Consider the following 25,355-nt stretch of genomic DNA (forward strand, 5'->3'; position numbering starts at 1 on the left):
CAGGAGCCAATATTATCATAAATTTTTACAGATGATGGCAATCTCAGAGAGATTAACTAACTTGCCCAAGGTTACACAATTAGGGGCAGAACTGAGAATAAAACCCACATCTCATTGTTTCCAGTGCATTTAACCCCACTTAAGAATGCCTGAGCACATCAGTTTGTAAGATCTGAGCACACGTTTCCATCTTTGCCTCTAATCAATGAGTTCCTTCAGGGAAGAATTTATTGCTCATTAATTTTACATCTCTAAGGCATAGAATAAAGCCTAATACAGAACAGGAACTCAATGACTGTCAAGTAAATAAGATGATGAATTTAAAACATTAAAGATGAAAGGAATCAATTTGAAAAAGAAAAATTAAACTCACAGCAAAAGCTCATATGATACAAGGATGCTGTCCCCCACTCCAGTTTGTGTCCCCCATTTCTATTTTTGTAACTATGACTCTTTTATGAGAAGCGACATATTTTTCCCATAGAAGTAAATGAAATGCTTTTTAAAATGTACTTTACCTCAGGACTTAAATGAGTGATTGAAATTCTATAATCAGAACATGGCACAACCACCACCAGCATACAATCATATGCTGCCTATAATAAGCTTCTTGAAGTGTTCTAATGGGTTTCAATTTCGTAATCTAGGCACAAGTAGAAGATATGCTCTTCACAATATTTAACGCAAGTGCTTCAACTGGCTTTGGATGAAAAAGAAACTACTTTTGCATTATATAGATGTTCTCTGCTTCCTTATCAGTAAGCAGACAGTCTTAAATGGTACCTTCACATCCTCTGCCATCTTCCTCCAGCTTTTGGCCAGCTTGACATACACAGTAATAACTGCCAATCGTATTACAGCATCGGTCTTGACAGCCACCATTGTCAACAGCACATTCATTTATATCTGCAATTGGATAGATAAATAAAATCAGCCTCTGCAACCTAAACACACAGAAACTTCAATGTCTCTGCTGACATTCCTTCCTCTTCAGGGTTAAAGGGGGGGGGGGGAAGGAGCATCTCTCTTTATTTTATTTGTTTTGTGTCTGTGCGTATGTGCATTTGTGTGTGAGTATGTGTGTGACTACAAGCTTGCACATGCCACAGCATGCAGATGGATCTCATAGGACAATCTCAGGCATGCTCACCTTCACCCCTGTTTGAGACAGCTTTTTTCTGTTGGATGCTACAACAGTTATCCTGAGAGTTTATGAGATCTCAGTTCCTATCACATCTTGACACAGAAGCAGTGGGATTACTTGTGTGCACTGCTGTGCCAGACTCTGCATGGTATTCAACCTCAGCTTGTGAAGCAACTTCTCTATCTATGAGCCATATCCCCAGCTTGAAAAGTTCATTTTAATCAGAGCTAATGTGCTCTAAAGAAATACCCACTTCCTAATCTTTGATACCCAAAGTGCTACTTTTTTCCATTGGATATTATATTTACATTTCAGATTTTATCCTCTTACCCCATTCCCCTCACTACCTGGGAACCTCCTATCCCATTCCCCCTCCTCCTGCTTCTATGAGGATGTGCCCCCACCAACCCTCTACTTCCACCTCCCCCCTCCAATCCCTCTCTCCCCCCCCCCCCCCCCACTTACTCGGTGTTCTGCCTTCATGGGACCAAGGATCTCCCCTCCCACCTATGCCCGACAAGGCCATTCTCCCCTACATATACAGATGGAGTCATGAGTCCCTCCCTATGTGCTCCCAGGCAACTGAACTGCTACTTTTGAATAGTTAAAGAAGCATTGTAAATTTTTGGAGTATATAGAACAGACAGAGAAATTTCATAGCACTCAGCATTTCAGGATGAGATCCAGAATGCAGGGAGGAATTATGCTAATGCTCTCTGTTATCCAGCATGTGTTGGCAGTTAAACAGCTGACTTGGTTATGCCTACTTCTAAACCCATGTCTATAAGTCATTTCTAACTACAGAATCAATCTTGTGCATTCCTCCTACCCAAGTAATACCTGAGGTATATTCTTAAACATTTTCACCCTTGAAAGTGGCCTTCCAGGTAACATTGGTCCAGTTCTGTTCACTCAGCATGTTTATTATATGCAGAGTAGTTATCTTGATAGACTCTTGATCAATATGATGAATGTGGATGCAAGGGAGCAATGGAGAAGAGAGAGCAAGGTAGATAAGGATGAGAAACTGGGGAAGAAAGAGATAGGGGACACCAGTGAGGAGTGGGGGAAGCCAAGTAGAAAGTGATGGAGGAGCTCTGTGTCCAACCAGAGTAACTGAACTGCCACTTTACAAATGAGGAGGTAACAGGCAGAGTGAGCTACATGGACTCTTGATTAGACTTTACTAACTGCATCTAGCCCTGGATATAAAACGTTTGAAATTCCTTTGTTTGTTTTAAAGCATGCAAGTGTGAAGTGAAGTGAAGCGTGTCACCCATGTAGAAAAGTATCCAATCCTAAAATATATATTTTGATTTTGCAAAAATAAAGTAAGCAAGGACAATTTTTTTAATAGCAGGGGATTCAACATGGAGGCTTGTGTGTGCTAGGTAATGCTCTGCTGCTGAGCCAATCCCCAGACTACCAGTATGATCTTACTGTGAGAAAAAACTATGACTAATGTACAAGACTCATTCTCTCCAGCTGAAGGTCACAGCTGTTTTGTTTTATTTTGTTTTGTTCTTTCTTTTGAAAGACTACCAGTCAGCTTTTTTTTGTTTTGTTCTGTTTTGTTTTTGTAGTGTGTACAGACAAGCTTGTACTGTGAATCTGTGTGTGTGTCTGCCTTCTCTCATTCATCACCCTGTTTTTGAGGCACATCCATGTACAATATGAACGTGTAGTTCATGCCCTCTTACTTCTGAATAATACTGTATTCTGTGGATCTATCAGAATGTGTACCTATCCATCTAATAGATGAAGCATAATTGGTCATATTTTTTTATTTCTATGACTCTCAAGAAGGGTAGAATGGATATTCTCATTTAAGCAAGACCTCAGTGGAGTTACACTGGTACTTGCACTGGAAATATATCTCAAGTAGAATCATAGGATCAAAACGTCTGACATGTTCTTTGTTACTATTTATATTTAAGCATTCTCCCATAGAGATTATTCTAATTTATACTCCCACCAGCTGTGTACTGGGGGACCAGATGCTACTAATTCTTTCCAGTATTTGTGATGTCCTTTTTTCTGTTTCAGGTCTTCCGAGGATTTTATAATAGCATCATGTTGTGACTTAATTTGCATTTTCCTGTTTATTAATTAGGTTAAGAATATTTTCATGTTATTGGCCATTTGGTTGACATTTGTTGAAAATTTTGTTCAAATAGTTTGTCAGTTTGGATAACTCTTAAATGTTGGTGATTTTACTTATTGGTCTTAAAATATAATCTCAAATGAAAGAGCTGTTCACAATCCATCTCATCTCCCTTCAAAGTTTCAAAGGATGTTTTTTTTTTTTAAACATGCACATCAGAGAAGTGGAAATGAATCTATATTTTCATGTTATCTATGGAGATTCATCTGATCAGATTAAGAGCATTCTGATTTCATACAGATTTGAATCATAAACAAGTGGTAAGTATTACCACTACTGAATCTACACTGATAATTTTCTGGTTTTGACATCAACTGCCTTTTGCATCTCTGAAATAAATCTTACCAATATATTGTGCCTTTTAAATATATTTATGAATTCCAGTAGGATTTTAAAATAATTTTAGTGGTTATATTTATATGTGACTGTATTTGTTTCTTTTCTTTCAAGACCCCTCCCCCACAATTTTTGTAATATCAGGTTCTTACACTGATGTTTCATGTGAATAAAAGCAAGCTAGAACTATTTCTTCTTTTATCTATCCTCCAAATATAATTTGCTTTCCTTTCATACTTAAATGTTTGCATTGATTTATTAGGCCACCTGCAGCATGTGGCTATACTTGTGTATTGTATTTCTATATATGTACGTGTGTGTGTGTGTGTGTGTGGTGTATTTGTATGTGTGACTTATGAGCTTAATTTATCTGTTTTATATATATATATATGTTATTATATATATTCAATATATATATATTCAATTATACAAAAACATAATGGGGTAAATTGTGTAACCATAGGGATTTTTTGCTGTCACATATGTGTCTGAATATACTGTGTTAAGCTTTTCTCAACTCATAGTAACTTTAGATACCCAACTTTCACAATCTGTGCTCAGATCTCCATTCTTGTTCTTGGAATTCATTTTCAAGGTAAAACATGTTTGAAGATGGAATAAATAATACGTTTATATTAGATTATAATTTTTCTTCTTTATTTTTACAAGGATACTTTCAAATTCCCTTATATCTTTCTGTTATCTGTCATTTGTTTATAATTAATCTATCTTATATAATCTATCTATAACCTATCTCACATTTATTATCTATCTACCTATCATCTATTACCTATTTATCTAAGTATGTATTCAAGTATCAATCATTTATCTATCACCTATTTTTCTCTCTTTCATCTATCTACCATCTCATATACCTCTGTCTTAGTCACTGTTCTATTGCTGTGAACAGACTCCATGGTCAAGCACAATGCTTACAAAAGAAAGCATTCAACTGGGAGCTTACAGTTTCAGAGAGTTAGTCCTTTATCATCATAGGAGGGAAAATGGCACCATGCATGTTTCTGGAGCAGCAGTTGAGAGCTACATCTTGACCCATACACAATAGACAGAGAGAAAGAGAAAGCAACACTGGACCAGATGTGGGCTTTTGAAACCTAGAATTCCATTTCCAGTGATACACCTTCTCCAAAAAAGTCACACCTCCTAATCTCTCCCTGAGAGCTCATCAAGTGGGGACTAAGTGTTAGCCAGTTCTCATTTAGAGCAGCACACTCGGCATCTCACAATAGCTCTGTGTCACTTATCCTGTGTTTTCCAAAACAAATGTCTAAGTATCATTCATTTCTCAGCACTGCTCATTGGTCTTCTCCCTTTTAATTGTCTTGTGCTTTGTCATTATCACACAGAAAGTAAAAGTACTTTCTCTTTCTTTTCTTTTTTCTTTACTTTTCAGAAAGTAAAAGTACTTTCTCAGAAAGTAAGTGTTTCTCTTGTTGTTCTAACTCCAATCATTGTCTTTTAAGCTTACTATAAAAATATATTTCTGTTTACCTCTGTGTGTGTCACAGTCTACCTGAACAGTAAGATGTTAAAAAGAAAATGTGTTAATTTCTTTCATGTTACTGGGAATTAACAGGTCCAATTTGGTGGTCCTCCATTAGAGGTTTCTCAGACTGCCAGTAGAATCCAGTAGAAGTTGGACACACCCTGTGTGCTGGCTGTTCACTCACAGACTGGAATCTGGGTGGAGGTGCTGGGACTTCTGTTTGGTAGTTAGATATCTCTTTCCCTCTGAATGTTTTCTCTCTACATTCCAAACCTGAGTTTTCTTTCTGCTTTCTCTCAAAGTGGAGATATTTTACATGGTAGCTTTCAAGAGGTTCAAAGAGAAGCTGCAATATTTCTTATGATTCACTCTTAGAAGCCAATGGCATCAAGTCTGTACCTATTGAGCAAATTACTGAAGGGCAGCTGAGATTAGAAGAGGAGAAGGAGGAGAAAAAAGAAGAAAAGAAGGGGAATGACTTGGAGGAAGAGAAATTCTTCCTTTTACAGAACAGTTGCATGTGTGACCTGAGAGAGAAAGAAACTATGGCAGCTTCAAAAGACAGCATATTGCATGGAGATGTTTATGGTAGAGGATACATTTTCCTAAAGCTAAAACATTGACTATACATCATAGTTTTACGTGTTATATCTTAATTATAATTCAACTTACAACATTTCCTACTAGAAGTGAATTTTTTTTCATATTAATTTAAATTATACTTAGGATCTTTAAAACCTTTGAGGATTTTCTAATCTCTTGTTATTAAACACTAGATCAGTTTCATGATTGAGACAGTATATATTCAACAAAATCTCAATACTTCAAACTTTTTAAAAATTCTTTATATTTTAACACTTTCTCAATATGGAGTTAAAATTATATGTATAAATGTCACATACATATATACATATATATTTAATTAATTCTAGCTTGCTACTCAGACTTTTCACATTTTTATATCTTCAAGGTTTTCTCAATCTGTTTATTGGATTTTTTTGTCTTTTCATGATTGAAAGTTTTTGTCTCATCCAATTGTGTAGCTTTATTAATATATCCATATTTTCCTAGAAGATATGACCCTTTGTTATAAAATACACCTTTTTGGAAATAGCATCTCTCATTAAAGTTGACTTTTAGTGACATTGTTCCATGCATCAATTTCTGTCTGGTTACTGTTGGCATGAATTTCACTCTCTTGAGTCTACTTTTGCCCTTCATTATCTACCCATTCAAGAATTTCTCATGAATTATTTGAAGATATTTTACCTTTTTCAAAATATAAACATATTCTAGATTCCTTATGCTTTTTTGTTTTTGTTTTATTGAATATTTTATTTATTTACATTTCAGATGTCATCCCCTTTCCCCATTCCCCTCCCTAAAAATCCCCTATCCAATCCCCCCCTCCTCCTTTTTGCTTTTATATCATTTTAATTACATGCATGTATTAAGGTCAGTTCTAGATTGAAGAACTAGCAATACAATAGATGCAAATAATAAAGGATCAAGCAAGACAATAAACACAAATAGCCAAAAACAAGCAGGGCAATAGACAAAGTTCCATGATCATTCCTGTGACCACTGTTTCTAAGGGCTTATCAGGATAACCAAAATATCTGGGCCTACCTCCTTGTCCTAGCCCAAAGTAATCTTCAGTAATTGGAGCCTAAGATTTAGATTCCTGCCTGAAATTACTTCTTTGTTCTAGCCTAATGTCAGATTCCTGCCTGAAGCCCACTTTCTTGTCCTTGAACTATGTCATATCCCTTACTCTTTTAATTATATGATGACCTGTATTACTGACTTATAACTACTGATATATTTGAATTAAATCTACCATTTTCATGCTTCTATGAGGTTACCATATACTCTCTGTTATAATTCCTATCCATAAGTACCTTCTTTTAAATTTAGTATTTTACTTTTCAATTTTTTGACTTTTATAACTTTCTATTACATATTAATTTATTACTTTCACTGGTATCTCTGGATACCACAGCATTCATTATTAGATCATAATATAAATTAGTGTTTAACCACTTCCAGAAACTCTAAACAATGGAGTTGTTTGACTCTGTTAGGCTTAGACTTTTTGTATTATTTCTGTGGCTACTATTATCACTATGGTAGTTTCTAATGTTTAAACTGTGTCCACCTTACATTATTATTTTTTGTGGTCAATAACTTAGGTTCATCCATGTACCACACTTTGTGGAACCTATTATTTCTTTCTACACTTATCTGCCTATTTCTAGAACAATGTTGAGTTTTTGAAAGTTGAACAGAATATGTATTTTCATATTTATAATTAGTTATGAATTTTATCATGTTTTAGTTGTTAGTAAATATTTATTTACCTGAATTTTTATTCCAATCATTTTACATTGTAAGGGAAATTAAAAATTAAAGAGTTACCCTGTACCCACATCCCACATATCCTATGATTATAAATATCTTATGTTAGTTAGGTGGGTACACTTAATTAATTAATGAGTCAGTTTCAATAGGAAATTGTTACATAGACACACATCATTGACATTTCCTGTTTTCACACAATACCACTCTTCTGTCTCAGGATTCCTTCTACTATGTCACACCACATTTAATTGCCTTGTCTCAACTCTCAAACGTTTAGTTTTGATGTTCTTGAGATTTTTGAGGTTAAAAGTGGTCAGATACTGTGTAGGGCAACTTGTGATTTGATTTTGTGTGATATCTTTCTTGTTTTTGGTTAAGATTACATGTTTTGAACTGGAAGACTGTTGAGGTTTTGTCTGTTGCTATGTATTGTGTTAAATTCTGTACAAAAAAGTCTGGGACTGTGAGTGAATTCTCACATTTACAAGTTTTTTTTTCAAGTCTCATTCCTTAATTTAAAACTATTGGTTAAATAAAATTGGCTACAGAGGTAGCCAATAAATTGGATAAGAGGTAGGTAGATTTGATGTGACCTGGTTGGAGAGAGAGCAGAGGCAGAAGGAGGAAGAAGAGAGAAGACAGTGACAGGCTGCCATGAGGGGACATGGACAATGAGCACATGGCCAGGAAAAACAGCAAGTAAGTATCTGGGGTACACTGCTGAGGAGGTAGCCAACAGTTAGAAGAGTAAATTAAAGGTTATCCCCAGTAATTGTCAAAGCCAAATAAAACAACCTTAGTCTAAGTCTCATTTATTTGTAAGCTAGTCAAGGATAAGCTTAAATTGGTTGTACTACAGAAGACCACAGGGATAAATGGTAATTTTCACATCAAGAGGACTGAGGTGTTGCTGTTGACCTTGAGCCTCTGGCTGACGAAGTACCTTCCAGTTTCCTCATTTTACAGTAACAAGGATGTCCTAAGTCTTTTATACTCTTTGGAGCAAAGCCATCATTCAGAGCTATACATTCTTAGTAGAGAGTCAAATTTAAAACTAAAGCAGTAGCTTCATCCCACAATCATCTGCAACTCTTCCTCACAGGAGATCTATCTCTTCTCCATTTACTCTATGTCAAATTTAAAGAGTCTTCTCAATAGAAAGAACTCCAGATTGGCCATTGGCTTCTTTAAGCTCTTTATATGTGCATTCCATCATCATTGTTGGAAAGGATGTGGCTGGTTTCTCTGTTTGCTTTAAAGATTCTTTCTTATTTCTCTCTGTCATATATTTTACTATACACATTTCTGATTGCCTTTCTTTGTGTACGTGTGTGTGTGTGTGTGTGTGTCTGTGTGTGTGTGCATGTGCACATTGCCATGTAGGTGTGCAAGCATATGGAGGCCAGGGGTTAACATCCAGTGTCTTTCTAGGTTGCTCTGATTTTAGTCACCAAGTCAAGAGTCATTTGGTGAACCCAGAGTTTGCTGATTCCTCTTTTCTAGAAAGCCAGATCATGGGGAGTTCAATCTCTCCACCTTCCCACCCCTAGGACCACATCTGCATAGCTTCTAGCACAGGGCTGGGAATCTAAATTTTGGTTTTCTTTGGTGTTTGACAATCTTCTGATTTTTTTCTTTTTGTTTCCTTCCATTGAATTTTAAATGTATCTAACTGTGTACTGACATTTTTCTTTGCCTTTCAGAGTAATGGTTCCTAACTTCACCTGTCCAGGTATGGCATTTCTCTTGCCTTTGGTGCCCTTGCCCACTGTTTTCATGAGCATGGTTATGAGACCTATCTACAAACAGGTCTTCATGCTGTTTTCTCTTTTAGTTTGTTTTATAAGCATATGGTTTTGTCCTTGGCTTCAGAGCGGGTACCCCATTGTCCTGCCACTTTTCAATCTCTCTTCATTCTTAGAGTTGCCCCAGGAAAACCTGAGTGGACATCCAAGCCTGAGGGCAGATGGCCTACCCAGCACATTACCTCCAAAACCAGGCTGAGACATCCTTAATCTGTTTTATACAGTGGGTGACTCTTGATCAAACATCTCTGAAATAAAGCTATTGGTTTTATTATTTAAAATCTCTTCTAATAGACAGTTATAACTGAAATCAGGGAAGTCAAATGCAAGGCTCTTTAATCACAAGGAATATGGAGTGTACCTTTGTAAGCTAAAGTCAGAAAGCTAATTTTAAATTTAAGATACACAATATGGTGAATGGTGAAACTCTTCAATATGCATTCGTTTTTCATAATCCTTATGTACACTATCAATAAACCTAAAACCAAATCTGACTTCAGACTTTTAGGAGGTTTACAAACTGTTAATAATACTATATTATAATTTGATAAAGTTAAACAATAAAAGAAAATTAGAGGTTTTGGTAGTCAAAATGATTTTTATAAAAGAGCCACATGAAGGAACTTAATGTCTTGTTTTTTTGTTGTTGTTTAGGAGAAATTTAGCAGCACATCAAATATCTAACTATATTGTAAAAATATATTTTATATTTTTTAGAGTTTAAAAGAGATGCCATAAATAAAAGGCATACATGAAAAAAATCTCACAAATACTCCAATTGAAAATTTTATTTCAGGAGATGGAGAGATAGAGATAGCTCAGTGGTTAACAATATTTCCTGCTTTTGCAGAGGACACAAGTTCAGTTCCCAGCACCCACACTGAGCTGCTTAAGACCAACAACTAACTATGGCTCCAAGAGATTTGAACTCTCTTCTGGACTCCACAGGCATCTGTACTCATACTTTCTCATATACACACACATGTAGACACACACACACACACACACACACACACACACACACAAAGAGAGACCTATGTAGACATAATTAAGCATTATAAAATAAAATTAATTTTTAAAATATTTATGTTTGTGATGCTGTGTTTGAATCACAGACCTTATATTTTTTAAAGAAATTGCTCTTTATCAATGAGCTATACCCCTTCTTTTTATAAATTTAAAACCACTCATTCATAGTGATCAAGTTTCAAAGACAACTATGAAATGAAGAAAATGTTACTGGAGTATGTTAAGTCACAGTTTCTTTCATCTTCCCAGCTTCTTCAGCCAGTTATAAGAATAACTTCAGAAATAGAATCATGATACACATAACACTATATATATATATATATATATATATATATATATATATATATATATACCAGAAAAGAAAACATATAAAATATTTTTTTCTATCTGTCAATGTAGGCTGAGTGTTTCAATTGTTAGCTGAATAATCTGAGGAAAGGTTAAACTCTGACTGACTGCCTTTATCTGTTGACTTTCCACTTACTGACATTCATGAACATAAGACATATACATGTGTTTTAAATGACATTAATTTCTGCTTTTCCCTAAAATAAAATAATAACATGTGGCATGTGTTAGGTGACCTCATATACTCAGAAATAAAACTATTACATGCAAACATACAATTATTGCTATCAGCTGAAAAAAACCTCCCAGTTCATAAGTAAATATTTCAAAAGTCATTGACTTTGAAGACGGTTCTGAAAACCAGGTCAACTCTTAGGGTTTTAAATTGTATTTTTATAAAACTCAGACATGATAGATTTCAGGCTGTTTCATATAGCCAATGTCATTCAAGGTTGCAAATAAATTTGGTCTTTCAAAAGCAAGATGAATGACAAAATTTTCTGACACATAGCCAGTCTTCCAGGTTAGTCATGACAAAGGTTCAATGATACCATCAAGGCTATCACTTCATCTGTAATGACAAATGGCAGTATCTTCAAGAAATAAATACTATGGTTCCAAGAGCAGAATCACATTTTTCCCCGGGACAAAAATTACAGTAGGACCCAAAGTAAGTAAGAAACATATCTACATAAAGCAGCTATTAATTTCAACCTTTAAACAAAATTAATGGATTTGGATTCTTTGTATGTGAGCATTTTCTGAAATGAGGCATCCATCTCAAGTCTCATGCCTCATTTAATCTGTTGTTTTGGTGTTAGCGAATTCTCATATAGATTTTGGAAACTTGACAGATACACTGTAGAGAGGTGGTTGCAACAGAGTAAAGAGATAAGATGAGAACTGTTTGATTTTAATTCAAACCTTTCTCCAAAACTCAATATATGTGGCCAGCTTAGAATGCATACTTACGCTTTGAATGGAAGAGGTTTTGTTTTCTTTTGTGAAAATTTCCACAAAGTGTTTGTAAATCTTGTATATCATCCTGATTTTTGAGTGAGTGAGTTTCTGAGGTTTTGATTTATGCATCTCACTACAGTTAGTGTCTATAGAAAGTCAGTCTAGCTGTATTTAGGTGTCACGCTTAGTGGAACTCTTTGTAGGTTCAAGTGACCCTACTGCATCTCTTCCCATTACTAAAATATGCATTCATGCCATATCTTAGATCCTTCTAGTGGCATTTTTGATGTTACAGAATTATATCGAAAGTACATAGAAGTATCTTTTCTGAAGACAATACAGGGTATAATGTCTTCTATCTATAGTAGAGATCTGATATTATTATTATAATGATGTGAATGTGGTTCCATTTAAAAATTGGCTTCTCTCTATTCCAGTCACTATGGAATAAGAAAGACCACAAAAACTTATCTAGATGTCCCCGAATCTCCTGAGGTTCAACTTAGTGTCTTCTACTATTTATTATTGCTGATGAAGATAAACAGGAGAAATGAAGACCCATGCCATCAAACAGTACACCAAATGTACGGGGCTGAACACCTACCACATATCTTTGTACAGCAAGTGAGTCAGGTCACATCTTGACACCTCACTCATTTCAAATAGGGTGACAGTCATCCTCTAGAATATTGAGTACCAAAGCTATGAACATCCTCTTTCTCTTAGAAATCTAGCTTAATTTCTCCTAGCTAGCATTCACCCTGGCATGAAGCAAAAATGCTTTATTTTGTTCTCTTTTATAGAAAACTCCAAAGATGTAGTAATTTACCCAATGAAAAACACTGTGAAGAAAAAAACTGTATACATGTTGTTAGAAAACTTGTACTATAAATTCTGCTATATTAAATAAATATATGCGACCACTGGGAACTAGGGCATTATATTGTTTCCATTTAATTCAGACTATGCATCTCCAGTTATTTGTAAGAAGTTAAATACATGTTATGGAACTACTGTAAGTACAGCATGCTGGTTTTAAGCTTGGCATAGCTCACAAAACTGGCAACAAATCATCCAGCTAAGTGAATGACTTTAAAAACATCCACCTTCTCAATATTATCATTACATGTTCACAGTTAGGATATTTGGGGTTTAGCAGGTAACATGCTTTGCTTACTACCACACCTGATGACCTGATTTCTCTCTGTAAGATCCACATGCTGTAAGGAAAGAACTGACTCCCTCTTTTTGTCTTCTGAACACTAGACATGAACACATGGGCCAATGTGCTCACATGCAAACAAATAAGCACATATAATAAATTTAAGAAATTAGATACATTTAAAATACTAGAGGTTTTAGAGCTAAGGATATAGCTCTGTGTGGAGACTGCTAGCCTAGAATGCACAAAGCCTTGAATTAAACTCTTTACACTGGATAAAACTGAGTTTAGTGGCCCCTACCTGGTATCCCAGAGTTGAGTAACAAGTTTGAAATTATCCTAGGCTGCATGAGCCTCTGCCCTCCCATGAATTATAGAATATTTGATATTTAATAAACTTATTTTTAAACTGAAATTTTCAATGGAAATAAACAGTTAGTTACATGTTAACTACAGTGACAGTCAAGCAAAGGATACTGAGGTGGTTTGAACCAGAATTGCCCCTAGACTCTCATATTTTTGGAGGCTTGTTCCCACGTTAGTAGAACTGCTGGGGAAGTATAGCATTGTGGGAGGAAGCACAGCCTTGTGGGTGGAGGTGTGTTGTAGTAATTATTTTAAAAATCAGCCACAGGTGTGGCCGACTATCTAGGCTGCAGAAGCTCTGGCTAGCTCAACTGCCAGAGTTCAGTGGTCGGAGGCACTGCAGCTAGAAACGGCCAGCCAGAGACACCAGCCCTTCCACCCACTAGACTTCAGTGTGGGAGATGCCCTTACAATCAGAGGTGTAACCCAATACCCAAGCTAGATATACCAACTACCTTTGACTGCTACAAACAAACGAATATCAACCTCCATGTCCCTCTCTCCTTTTGTCTCTGTCTCTTTCCTAGCTCCTCCTCTTTCTTTTCCTCTTCTTCCCCTTCTTCCTCCTCTTCTTCTCTTTACTCCTCCCACCTTAACTCCTCCTACAGGATGAGTGTTCCCAGAGGACAGTGTAAATCAGAACACAGTGAGAAACAATGGCAGCTTGGGCAGCAATGTACTAGATTTCAGAACTAGTTTTGAAACTCCAGGAGCCCTCTTGACTCCTCCCACCTTAACTCCTCCTACAGAGGTGTGTCACTGGGGGTGGGTTTGAAGCTTCAAAAGCCCACTTCAGGCCTTGTCATTCTTTATTTCTGCCTGCAGCAACTTGCAGATATAAGATCTCAGGTACTGCTACAGCACCATGCCTGCCTGTGTGCTGCTACTCTTCCTTCCATGATAATAACCAGCCCTCTGAAGCTGTATGAAAACCCTCAATTAAAGACTTTATTTTATATGTTGTCATGGTGTCTCTCCATAGCGATAGAACAGTAACTAAGAGAGATACGAATTGGAGCTGGATAACAAATTCTTCTTTTATTTAATTAAATCAACATCTTTCTTTTCCCTTTTTAGCGTCCGTAAAATGAGTGTAATGACATTAATACCTCATCCATCAGTTGTTTTGTAAATTAAGTCAATTTGGCGAAACTAAAAACTTCATAGTAAAAGTTCAATAAACTAGACTTGCAATTACTAATATCATTTTCCTAATGATAAGTACTTTAAATATTTTCTTTTTTAAAAAGTTTGTTTTATTTATAGTAAAATTATCTTCTAAAACAAATTGCCTTTAATTCAAATTCCTTTTGCCCTTTGTAAATAATCTTCATCAATTGGCTACACACACACACACACACACACACACACACACACACACAAATGTGCTCTATTGAGCAATATGACTTACGTAACATTTGAGCAATTCTACCAGTCCCATTTGTGAAAATAAGGGACATGTGTACAATAAAACTTAAAAACAAAATTGGGTTAAAAAGTAAAATTAATCGTCCTGAGTGTAGTAGATAGAAGTGCCTCCTTTGAAGGCCTCCTAAAACCTTGAGTTGGATCCCCAGGACCTATGAAAAAGTATCCTATGCAGTGATTCACATCTGTAACTATGGGGCGGTGGACTGTGAGAAGCCTGGTAAGGTCGAGCTAAGGCTTGAAGCCTCATGGGACCCTGAGGGGACAGTAGGAGTTTTACCTGCTCCTGGTACCAGGCCTTTTTCACATAGCCACGTCCCCCCTAGCCCTTCCTCATGTATATGAGGTATCTCAGCCCAAATCAATAGAAAGCACCTGCTGTCAGACCCAACTCACCCCAAAGCTGTATATAAGATCCTATCCAGACTCCAGAGATTCATTAATCAGGCCCCCACCCCTCACCAGCTCAGCTCAGCTCAGCTCAGCTCAGCTCAGCTCAGCTCAGCTCAGCTCAGCTCAGCTCAGCTCAGCTCAGTGCAACCAGTGCAGCATCTCAGAGAAACAGTGGCTGCCAGGCTAGGCTAGAGGTCTCTGTAGATAGCCTCCAGTACACAGACCAACAGTAACCTCAATCCCAGAATTTCTACTTTTAGATGAATTCTGGGAGACAAAGACAGGAGAGTAGGCCAGAATCTCCCACAGGTCACAAAGTGACACAAAGAAGAGAGCCTTTGCTTCAAAAAGAATGTGGTGATAGAGAAACACTTGCTGCAGGTTGTCTTCTTCTCTCTTTTGATTGAGAGCTCTTTCTCCTTAACCACCCTCTCCTCTGTGTATCTCTCACCAACACATAAAACATACAGATATTTTAAGGTGAAAGCAATCATATGTTATTCATATTTCTGTATGCTATCAACAACACAAATATAGTCATAGATTACAACGCAACATAAATATAATAACTATAACTATATATAATGTCACTTTATGAAATAGACATTTTTCATTAAAATTTTCACAGTCAGAGTAGCATTTGAAGTTCACAAATCAGGGAGACAAAGTGTACCTTATAACTAATAAGGTTGAATAAACTCTTTGAATCATCATAGTGACTGAGAAATTTCCATCCCAGAACAGTGCTAAGAGCTAAAAGTGATCAGTTTTTCCGAGACAGGAAGAATCAATTTCCCCCAGTGATAAGTCTCACATAGTTTGTCCTATCCCAAATGGCAGTCATAGGCCATTTATACATTGGCAACACAAAATATACTTAATAGATTTGTGTGTGTGTATGTGTGTTCATAAATACATGTAACAAAAATGATTAAAGAAGATGTTATAGATTGTGGAGGGGGACACTGGAAGAGATAGCTGGGGAGGAGATAGGCAAGTCATAGACACAGTACCCATGTGTGACGTTCTTAGAACCAAGCTATTCTACCATGCAAAAAAGAAAGAAGCTGGGCAGTGGTGGCACATGCCTTTAATCCCAGTACTTGGGAGGCAGAGGCTGGCGAATTTCTGAGTTCAAGGCCAGCCTGGTCTACAGAGTGAGTTCCAGGACAGCCAGGGCTACACAGAGAAACCCTGTCTCAAGAAACAAAAACAAACAAACAAACAAACAAATCAAAACAAAAAAGAAAGAAAAGAAGGAAAGGAAGCAAGCAAGAAGGAAGGAAGGAGGAAAAGAGGGAGGGAGGAAGAAGAACATGGGAAGTTAAGTCACATGAGCCTCTAGAGAGTGAAGCACAATGTGCTATCCCAAATCATCCCTTTGCTGGCTTCCTAAACACTCTGGAATCACAAGAATATGATAGCCACACATGTAACATTAGCATGCAGTGTCTATTTTACATATAACATGATCTGTCTGAGACATGTCAAGGAGATAAATTTTAACTGTGGGTATTTGTTTATGAAGTACCCCTTTGTGTTCTAGAAAAATCTCTCTGTTGAATACATGACAAGTACAACTAATTCCTAGATAGAAAAGTCCATTATTGGTTTATATTTTATAAACAAAGAACTGCAACGCTACAAAATCATCCCCAGTCCCTTACTTAGTAAATATCTTTATGCTAAGCCATGGAATCTAAGGATAAGAACATTGTTTACAAGGCCATTTTCAATAAATTAGCTTGTTTGTAGGGGTATATGAACTCAACGAGTTGTTTTAACTAAAAAAGACCTCCATGTTCAACTCACTAAAATCTAAGCTTTCTGCCTCAAAAGGAATTTGTTTTATATCATCCCACCTGCCTCATAATAAAGTATTGCCTCATTTAAAAAATTAGTTCCCATCTAATATAAATGCTTTATCATTTTAATATGGTTGGAAGTCATCACTTCAAATATGTGGCACACATCTCCCCAGTTACTGGACAGTCAGACTTTAGGGTCATAACAACAGATATGTTCAACTCTTTAAATTTTATTTGTTTGCTTCCTTCATTTATTTTCAACTCTAAATGGGAAAAAAGTCTCAGTGCAAAAAAAAAAAAAAAGTCTCAGTTTCCTGCCTCTCAGAAGACTCCTCCTCCTCCTCCTCCTCCTCCTCCTCCTCCTCCTCCTCCTCCTCCTCCTCCTCCTCCTCCTCTTCTTCTTCTTCCTCCTCTTCTTCTTTTTCTTCTTCTTCTTCTTCTTCTTCTTCTTCTTCTTCTTCTTCTTCTTCTTCTTCTTCTTCTTCTTCTTCTTCTCCTCCTCCTCCTCCTCCTCCTCCTCCTCCTTCTCTCTCTCTCTCTCTCTCTCTCTCTCTCTCTCTCTCTCTCTCTCCAAATACTCTCCATACATCCATACTTAGAAATGTGCATATATACCTAGACAAAAGAAGCTGTTGTAAAGTCAAATTTCAAATTCTGACTTCCAGCACTTGCTAACAGGATTTTTGTTAGTGCCTCTATGTAAAAAATCACCCTAAATTATGGAGGCTAAAACTATAATTACTTTGTTACCTAGCAGTTTCTGTGGGTGAGGACATAGGAAAAAGCTTGCCCAGGCAGTACTGGCTCTGATTCTTTCTCTTGGGTTCAGTCCTATTGTGGCAAAGCTGCTAGGGTTTCCTATCTCCTCCTCCTCCTCCTTCTCCTCAACCTCCTTGTCCTCGTCCTTGTCCTTGTCCTCCTCATCCTCCTCCTTCTCTTCTTCATCCCCCTCATCCTCATACTCGTCCTCCTCCTTATCCTCCTCCTTCTCCTCCTTTTTGTCCTTTTTCTCCTGATCCTTCCCTTCTTTCCTCCCTCCCTCCCTCCCTCCCTCCCTCCCTCCCTCCCCCTCTGTCTCTGTTTCTTTGTCTCTTCCTTTCTTTTTCCTCTCTCCTTTAAACCTAAGCTATCCATGATGGTCTCTTTCTTAGGTTATCTAGTTGAGTGGCCTCAGAGAAACAGATCTGAGTGCCAGAACAATGTTCTAGTGGGTGTGGACCTCCATTCCTGACCTAACCTTGGTAGCAACCATAGCATCATTTCCAGCTACATTCTGTTATTTTCATATGCATCTCCACAAAATGCAGATTCAACCAAAGGAATGAGGCTCCACTCTTTATGAAACAATAGCAAAAATGTTGATAACTTCAAGGAAAGGAGATGCTATTATAGACACCTTTAGAAAATAAAATCTGAGTTGTACTTATTCAAAGACCTAACTTCTATGCTTTAGTCACTGTCTGCAAGGTGGGAATACCATGTAGCACTTTATAATGTTTTCTCAAGATTTAAACAGATAATCCTCTTAAGTGTTTAAAATAGTAACAGAATGGCACCCCATAAATTTTAGCTCTTATTAGTGCCGTTACATTTCAGCATGACTATCACCTAGCTAGGAAGCCTTTTGTATTTTCTCCCTGAGTTTTCACTCCCTCTACAAACTCACCTTAGCTGTGAAGTTAGTTGTCTGATAGAGCCCTTCAGACTCCACTGTGATGTGGTCATATGTACACATCATTAGTGTACGGGGAGCAGCTTAGGAGCAAGTCTTAAAATGCTTGCTCAGTAATATAGATTTGCTTCTTTGGGAGGGATCTAGTTTATAGTAATGGCACAAATAGCAAAAAGGATGTACAAACTCTGAACTAGGGTGAAAATGATGCAGGACAACACAAGAATCACCCTGTAAGGAAAGATTGTCAGTTGCCTCAGTAACAGGAGGTGGTGAGACAACGTGGCTATGAGTTGGAAAACTCGGGTCTTGTGTTTTGTGGAACAGACCACACTTTTATGACAAACATCCTCCGTTTAACTGGTGTTCCTATCAATGCAACTTAGAGCTGAAAATGGGGACATTTTTTAAAATTTGCTGGAAGAAAACTATTCTGAATTTGTAAATGAAGAAAATCCATAGTATTCTATTTCTCCCCAAAGAGAAATCAACACTGAGTGTTTTCTAATACAATGAGTATCTGTTCTGGGGACTGATAACTCCTTCCATGGACTGAGGCTCCTTCCATGACTGTGAATCGCAGGCCAGTGATACAAAGTCTTAAGTAAGACTTGCTTTCTTGCCCTGTGACTAATCATTTAAATTCCATAAAAAAAAAAAAAAAAAAGAAAATCACAGTGCATTACAATTTCAAAAAGCCATTGGGGAATAATACAACCCTAGCATTTTTGTTCCCCTCTGAGCCCAGAGATATTTAAAATGAATTTGCAGTTGAACTCTAGGAATGTCAGGTCTCAGGAACAACAGACGAAGAGGCTCTAATTAGCCGTGATGAACACTGATTATAGAGCAGAGATATAACAATGATTGCAAAAGAAAAAAAAAAACATGAGGTGATGTGTCGGTCTTCCATATCAAGTAGGACTGTGTAATTAGAGAAATTTAATCCCAGCAGGCAAATGGATGTATTTGTATTTGTGCCACTTTGTGTCTTTGCAGGCAGAGAGCTGTTCCCAAAAAATACAAAAGGGATGGAGGCATATCTATCACTTGTGCTTTATCTATAATCCATTTGTGATGTTCTTTTCTTTATCACTTCTTGCCTCCTTCTTATTCTTCACAAAAAAAAAAAAATCATTTCTTTCTCAGTGTTTGGTACTGTTACCTTATTAGAGTGATATTTACAGAACAGCCCCTGACCGTTCAGATGAATAGAAGAGACATGTGCTCACAGGGAAGGGGAGCTGCTATTTTTATATGAAATATGTGCTTTTAAATCTACGATGTCTTGCTCACATTTCCAAAGCCAAGAAATCTGTGCATGGCAGTGAAAGCAGGGATGGTGCTGGTGTACTGAAACTCTGTGAGGCCAGCCAGAGTGTGCAGGCTCAAAAGATAAGAAGTCCATTGGTCAGCTGAACTTCTGCAGAGGAGTCAGTCTCCTTTTAGGGGCTCATGGATTTCTCTTGAGCAGGAGTCTGTCTGGAAGGTTCACTGTCTTTTGATTTCTTGATGAAGTGATAGATAACAAGGGGGGCTCAGGGGACTAGAACCACATCAAACCCTACACAATAAAACCAAAACAAAACAATGCACCAAAAAAAATCAAGCAGATCCTAGTAACCTTAGCTACTGACAAGAAGTTACTGCTGCTGTGCGATTGCTCACAATGCCTTGTCCCTGGGCGTTTGTTCATTTACTTACTATTTGCTGCTGTTCTGTGATTAGGTGTTCAAACTGGAATGAGGAACAAATGTGAAAATCTGCTTTTACATTAAATTCTAAAAGTTATCATTGGTGAATTTGGATTGAGCTGCACAATTTTTCATTGGGACAGCTTGTCTCTGTTTTCTCAGAGAACACCATGTAAGTACAGAGAAGCAGCACAAATTGTTACGGATACACAGCACATTCCACACATTAACATGCTACGTGCCTTCTTTAATATCTCTATGTAATAATTCTTTAGGTTTAACCAGTGCAATGCAAGCATAGTCACTCATCTGGAAACCATAGCTCAGATTTTATTGTGGTTCAGTTTAAACCACAAATACTCCTCTGTTGGAAAACAAATCATATTGCATGTGATTTATGAAAAATGTGAAGAAAGCACCTCATTGTCATACACGTTTTAATAAAGTTCTCCTATCAGAAGCATTTCCTAATTCCTTTGTGGGTACATATTTATAAGAGAAATTGTCATACATCTAACCACAACATACACATAAACTAAATATTTTTAATAAACTTCTGTTACATGGCAGGCAAAAGACATGGACAAAGCAGACCCAGGGTCAAACTGCCAGGCTAGGCCAAATAGATCTCAAGACCACAATGGTCCACAGGAAGAAACATATATAACAGTGTCAGATACTCTGCTATGCTGGAATAATCTGTGATACTCAGTCATTAAATATTGGCACTACTTATGCAGACCAAAACATTCAGGGGTGACCACAACCCACTCCTTTGGAAATTGCCGTATATTGTGACTGAGGTCTGGATTGTGATGTGACTAGCAGTGACAAGCTGTGACCAGAGAGGGTGCGAGAAGGTCCTAGAGCTGGGCAGGCAAGAGACAAGTAGAATTATAATTTAAGAGTTGACATAAATTGCTATGCAGGAGCTTGGCAATTTAAATACACAATAATCTTCTGTAATAATACACAATTACTCACTTTTCTGGTATCTGCCTGATAGTTAAGCATGAGGTTAAAAACTAAAGCCTTCAGGTTCATCCTAACATCTTGCCAATATCCCCACATTTTGCTCCAAGAACAATGCACACATAACAGACAAATGCGCAAAGCTTACATAGCAACTTTGCCGCCTGCTTCTTAAACGGAAGGAGCATCCCTCTTACAACTGAGGAGCCTTTCTTGGAACTAGAATCCCACCACCTCGATGCTCTGGGTAAGTGTGGAGTCTGCTGTCTTCCCTGAGACCCATTCTCGAAGGAGACAAACCATGCCCACACAGAGAAGATGTCAGACAGTACTGCATTCCATTTAGAACCCAAGCCAGAGCAAAATCAGCATAAATTGGCTGCTTCCAAGATAGGACACACAAGTCTCTGTCTGTTTCCTGATCTGTTTATAGAGTGAAGAAATGAGTGGGCGCCTGAATCAGAAACAAAGTGGGGCAAATTAAAACAGTACATAAAAATGGTCACTTTGCCTAAATAAGTGTCACCTTGATTTTGATAAAATCAGGGTAAATTCTAATGTTGCCTTCCAAAGCCTGAGCCATAGCAGAAAAAAGAGTCACATTCTCCAGCCCCATTCTTATCAAACTTCAGTTCTCCTCAAGGTTGCTGCATAATCTTGTCTCTATGATTTACTGGTGTTCAAAGCCCCATTTGTGTAAGGACACATATGTTCTTACTATAATATTTTTATAATCTAAACATTCCAAAAGGGAAAATGAAGCTCAAAGAGATCGTATGCACATAACCTTTGACATGGGAAGCAGAAAAATTATGATTTAAGTTCAAGGAGTCTCAGCTTCTGAGTATAAGATCATTTTTGATGGACTCATATTATTTCAACATCCTCATTTATGTGTTACAGTCTAGTCAGACATCTCTATTCTTGCTGTCCTTGGGTAACTGCCCTCCATCTATCAAAGGCATTCACTGTTGCATCAATCACTGCCCTGTTTGTGTAGAACAAGGTTAGAGTGAGCTGTTAAAGACTTGTGTCACACCATGTTTTTCCTTGGGAAACATGTTGATATGCCAGCATGCCCTGGGATAGACTCAGTAACAAAAAATTATCCCAGCACAATCTAACTTCTGGGGCAACCAGTAAGTTTCTTGGGTTTAATTACAGAACATGAATGGAGTGTTACTCACAGGAACATGGCTAACTCCAAACATAACCACAACACCAAGTCTCACCCCCAACACTGATGATGACTTCCACATAGCTGCATATATGGGGAGTCCCCTTTGTTAACCTTTGGCTAATTATACAATCTAGCCTGTCCTAAGGCTAGGAGGTTATGTTAAGTGAGGGCAAATGGGCTGTAGGGAGTTATGAAGGAGTAGCTGGAATCTCAGGTGACTGACCAATGATCGTCCCCTTCTGTAAGGGAGCAACAGTCAGCAGACCTGATCTCAATGGTCTCTCTCAAATTGTCACAGCCTCTTTGATGAATGATGGCTGTCATGCTTGAAATTCGACACTCCATAACAACCTGCTGTCTTACTTACCCACAGAACAGGGCAGATGCAAAGATAATAGGAAGATAAAAAATGAGTCTTCAAAATAGGAGGAGAAAAATGTGACACTGTCCCAGTGTTGAACTAGAGGAAAGTTAGGGTGACATGAGCTGTGCTTAGCCTAGCATTGACAAGCAGAAACAGTAAAGCTGGAAGGATGGGTTTAGGGATAAAGAGGATTTTACAGAAAGAGTGAAAGATGTGCCAAGGATAGGAATTAAGTTCAGTTCACTGTCTCATCTGTCCCTTAAGGAGCACCAGGGGAAGAAGTAATTTTAAAAATGCATCTTTTGTTCTTACACATCAATTTTGATTTATGGTAGGAACTGATACTTCAAATATTACATTTTCTATAACTAGGAAAGATGAAGAAAAATAAATTGTTTAAACTAGATTTGAGCTAAATCCTATTTTGACTTTTTCAAATGGACAATAATTTCAGTAAAAGTAAAGGTCTTTGTCAAGAGGGGAAAAAATGCCACTATAGTTAGCTTATCAGGTCCAGAATGAGGATAATTCAAAAGCATGGTCATCTGAAACTTGGTATGTGATATATCCTGGAAGATATGCTTATTGAAAAGGAAGACATAAACAAGAAAAGTGTGCCCTAGTGTGAGCATATAGATACAGGTACACATGCACACACACACACACACACACACACACACACGCACACACACACACACACGTACTAACACAGCATTAGCTCAGAGGTCAGGGGACTGGGCAAGACACCTGCTCCCCTGCAGCTTGAGAAGGGAGAAGTGCCTCTTCCCTGTTGCCTGCAGCCTTAGCTCCCAAAGACATCGTTGCTATTGATCATGATCCTCTGTCTAGTGCCCGAAAGCTAAAATGTAGGCAATGACTAAGGGTAGGTGAAGAGTTCTGTTTGGGCGAACGGAGGGAGTTGGCTTGAGATTATTATCCCACAACTCTCAACTTGACAGACTTGTGGGCTGCCTGGGTGCCTTTGAAACTATACATCTAAAGCACTCAGACAAGCTTTCAGTGTGTAACTCAGCTTCTGCCAGGCAGGGGGGTCTGTTCTCTGTATACTCACTGTGAGTACCCTTCCTTTCTGTCTTCTGCTCTCTCTTCCCCCATCATCAGCCCCGGGTGTTGTGGCTTCCCTTTGTGCTGGACACAGCTGTAACTGCACGGTTTTACTCATGGAGACACTAATGAGCATTCTTTTTCCTCTTTGTGATTTTTATTTTGGCTTCTTTCTACAAACCAAGAACAGGTTGCCTCCTGCCTTTAGAAGGGAAACCCAAGCATGTCCTTATTTACCTTGCTTATAGCTCTTGTGATTTGTCTGCTTCTGGGGAAGGTGGATCCATCCACAAAGGCAATCAGCAGACAATCAAACCATTTCCTGAATTCCCATGTATATGATGCATCTGTCTATGTAACTGTGAACTCTATAGGCTCATATGATCTCTAGTAAAAAGCTGCATTTTCAGGATCTTGACGTTCTGGCATGTTATTTTACGATCTAAGCTCATGTCATTGCTGGCAAGAACTCAACTTCATGCACATTTTCTCTATGTATAATTACTTATGGTTTATAAATTAAACACATACAAATAAATATGCTTTTGTTGCACTGATGGTCTAGTGGTTAACAGCACTTGTTGCTCTTGCAAAGGACTTGACTTTGGTTCCTAGAACACATGACAGGTTACGTCATGTGTTCAGAACACAATAGCTTACGTCTCTAGTTGCAGAGGATCTTCTGGCTTCTATGAGCATCTGCATTCAAGTGCCTATACACAAACACATACACATTTAAAAATAAAAATCAAATCTAAAAAGTACTGTTTCTACCTGTGGCAATTTCTTCGAAGTGTTATATTATTAGGTCTTTTTCCTATATATGTTTTATTTTTTTAGATCTTGAGATATTTCTTGTACATTTTTCCCTCAAGCTGGCATGTGCCAATGTAATTTTCTGAAAGTATGTTCTTCATCTTACCACAGGACTCCAGTTTGAGTCCAGTCCTCTCTCTCCTTGTAATTTGTTTTGAGTGATAATCAAGAAGAAAAGAATGTTTCCTGACTTGGATGCTTCTCCATAGGCCTCAAACACTTTTTGTTTGTCTTAGTCTTTTCTCTCTTTCATGCCTATTAATAGCTCTTATTATTGTTTCTGGACTAATTGTCTTAAAATGTGTTCACATCTTACTATGTTCACTCTTGGTCCAGTGTCACTGGGTTTTTCTCTGTTGTCCCATTGAGTCTAAACTCCTCTGTTTTTATTACCTAGTTTTTCATTGGTTTGTGTACAGCAGGTATTTGTTGATAACCAAACATAATTGAGATTAATCTGTCGAATTATACTTTGCAGGCAAGACCCAAGAAAAATGAGAATATACAGGGTATTAAAAAAAAAAGAAATAAAACTTGTTATTATATATCAGTTTCTGTGCTGGCTAGTTGTTGTTGTTGCTGCTGCTGCTGCTGCTGCTGGTGCTGTTGTTGTTGTTGCTGCTGCTGCTGTTGTTGCTGCTGCTGTTATTGCTGCTGCTGTTGTTGTTGCTGCTGCTTTTGTTGCTGTTGCTGCTGCTGCTGCTGTTTCTGTTGTTACTGTTTTTGTTGTTGCTGTGTCAATTTGACATAATCTAGTGTCATCTGAGAAGAAGGAACCTCA

At 37.6% G+C, this 25,355-nt stretch overlaps 1 protein-coding gene across 1 annotated transcript in view; it reads right to left on the bottom strand.

Annotated features, from left to right (window-relative positions):
* The window catches only part of LOC117707158 (EGF-like and EMI domain-containing protein 1), a 530,582-nt gene that overhangs the window by 160,534 nt on the left and 344,693 nt on the right, over window positions 1-25,355 (bottom strand). Inside the window, exon 5 of the mRNA XM_076932235.1 lies at window positions 784-906. Coding sequence (XP_076788350.1) covers window positions 784-906 — 123 coding nt within the window. The remainder of the gene's footprint in view (window positions 1-783; window positions 907-25,355) is intronic.

This window comes from Arvicanthis niloticus, chromosome 4 (genome assembly GCF_011762505.2).
Source record: "Arvicanthis niloticus isolate mArvNil1 chromosome 4, mArvNil1.pat.X, whole genome shotgun sequence".
Taxonomy (NCBI): Eukaryota; Metazoa; Chordata; class Mammalia; order Rodentia; family Muridae; genus Arvicanthis; species Arvicanthis niloticus.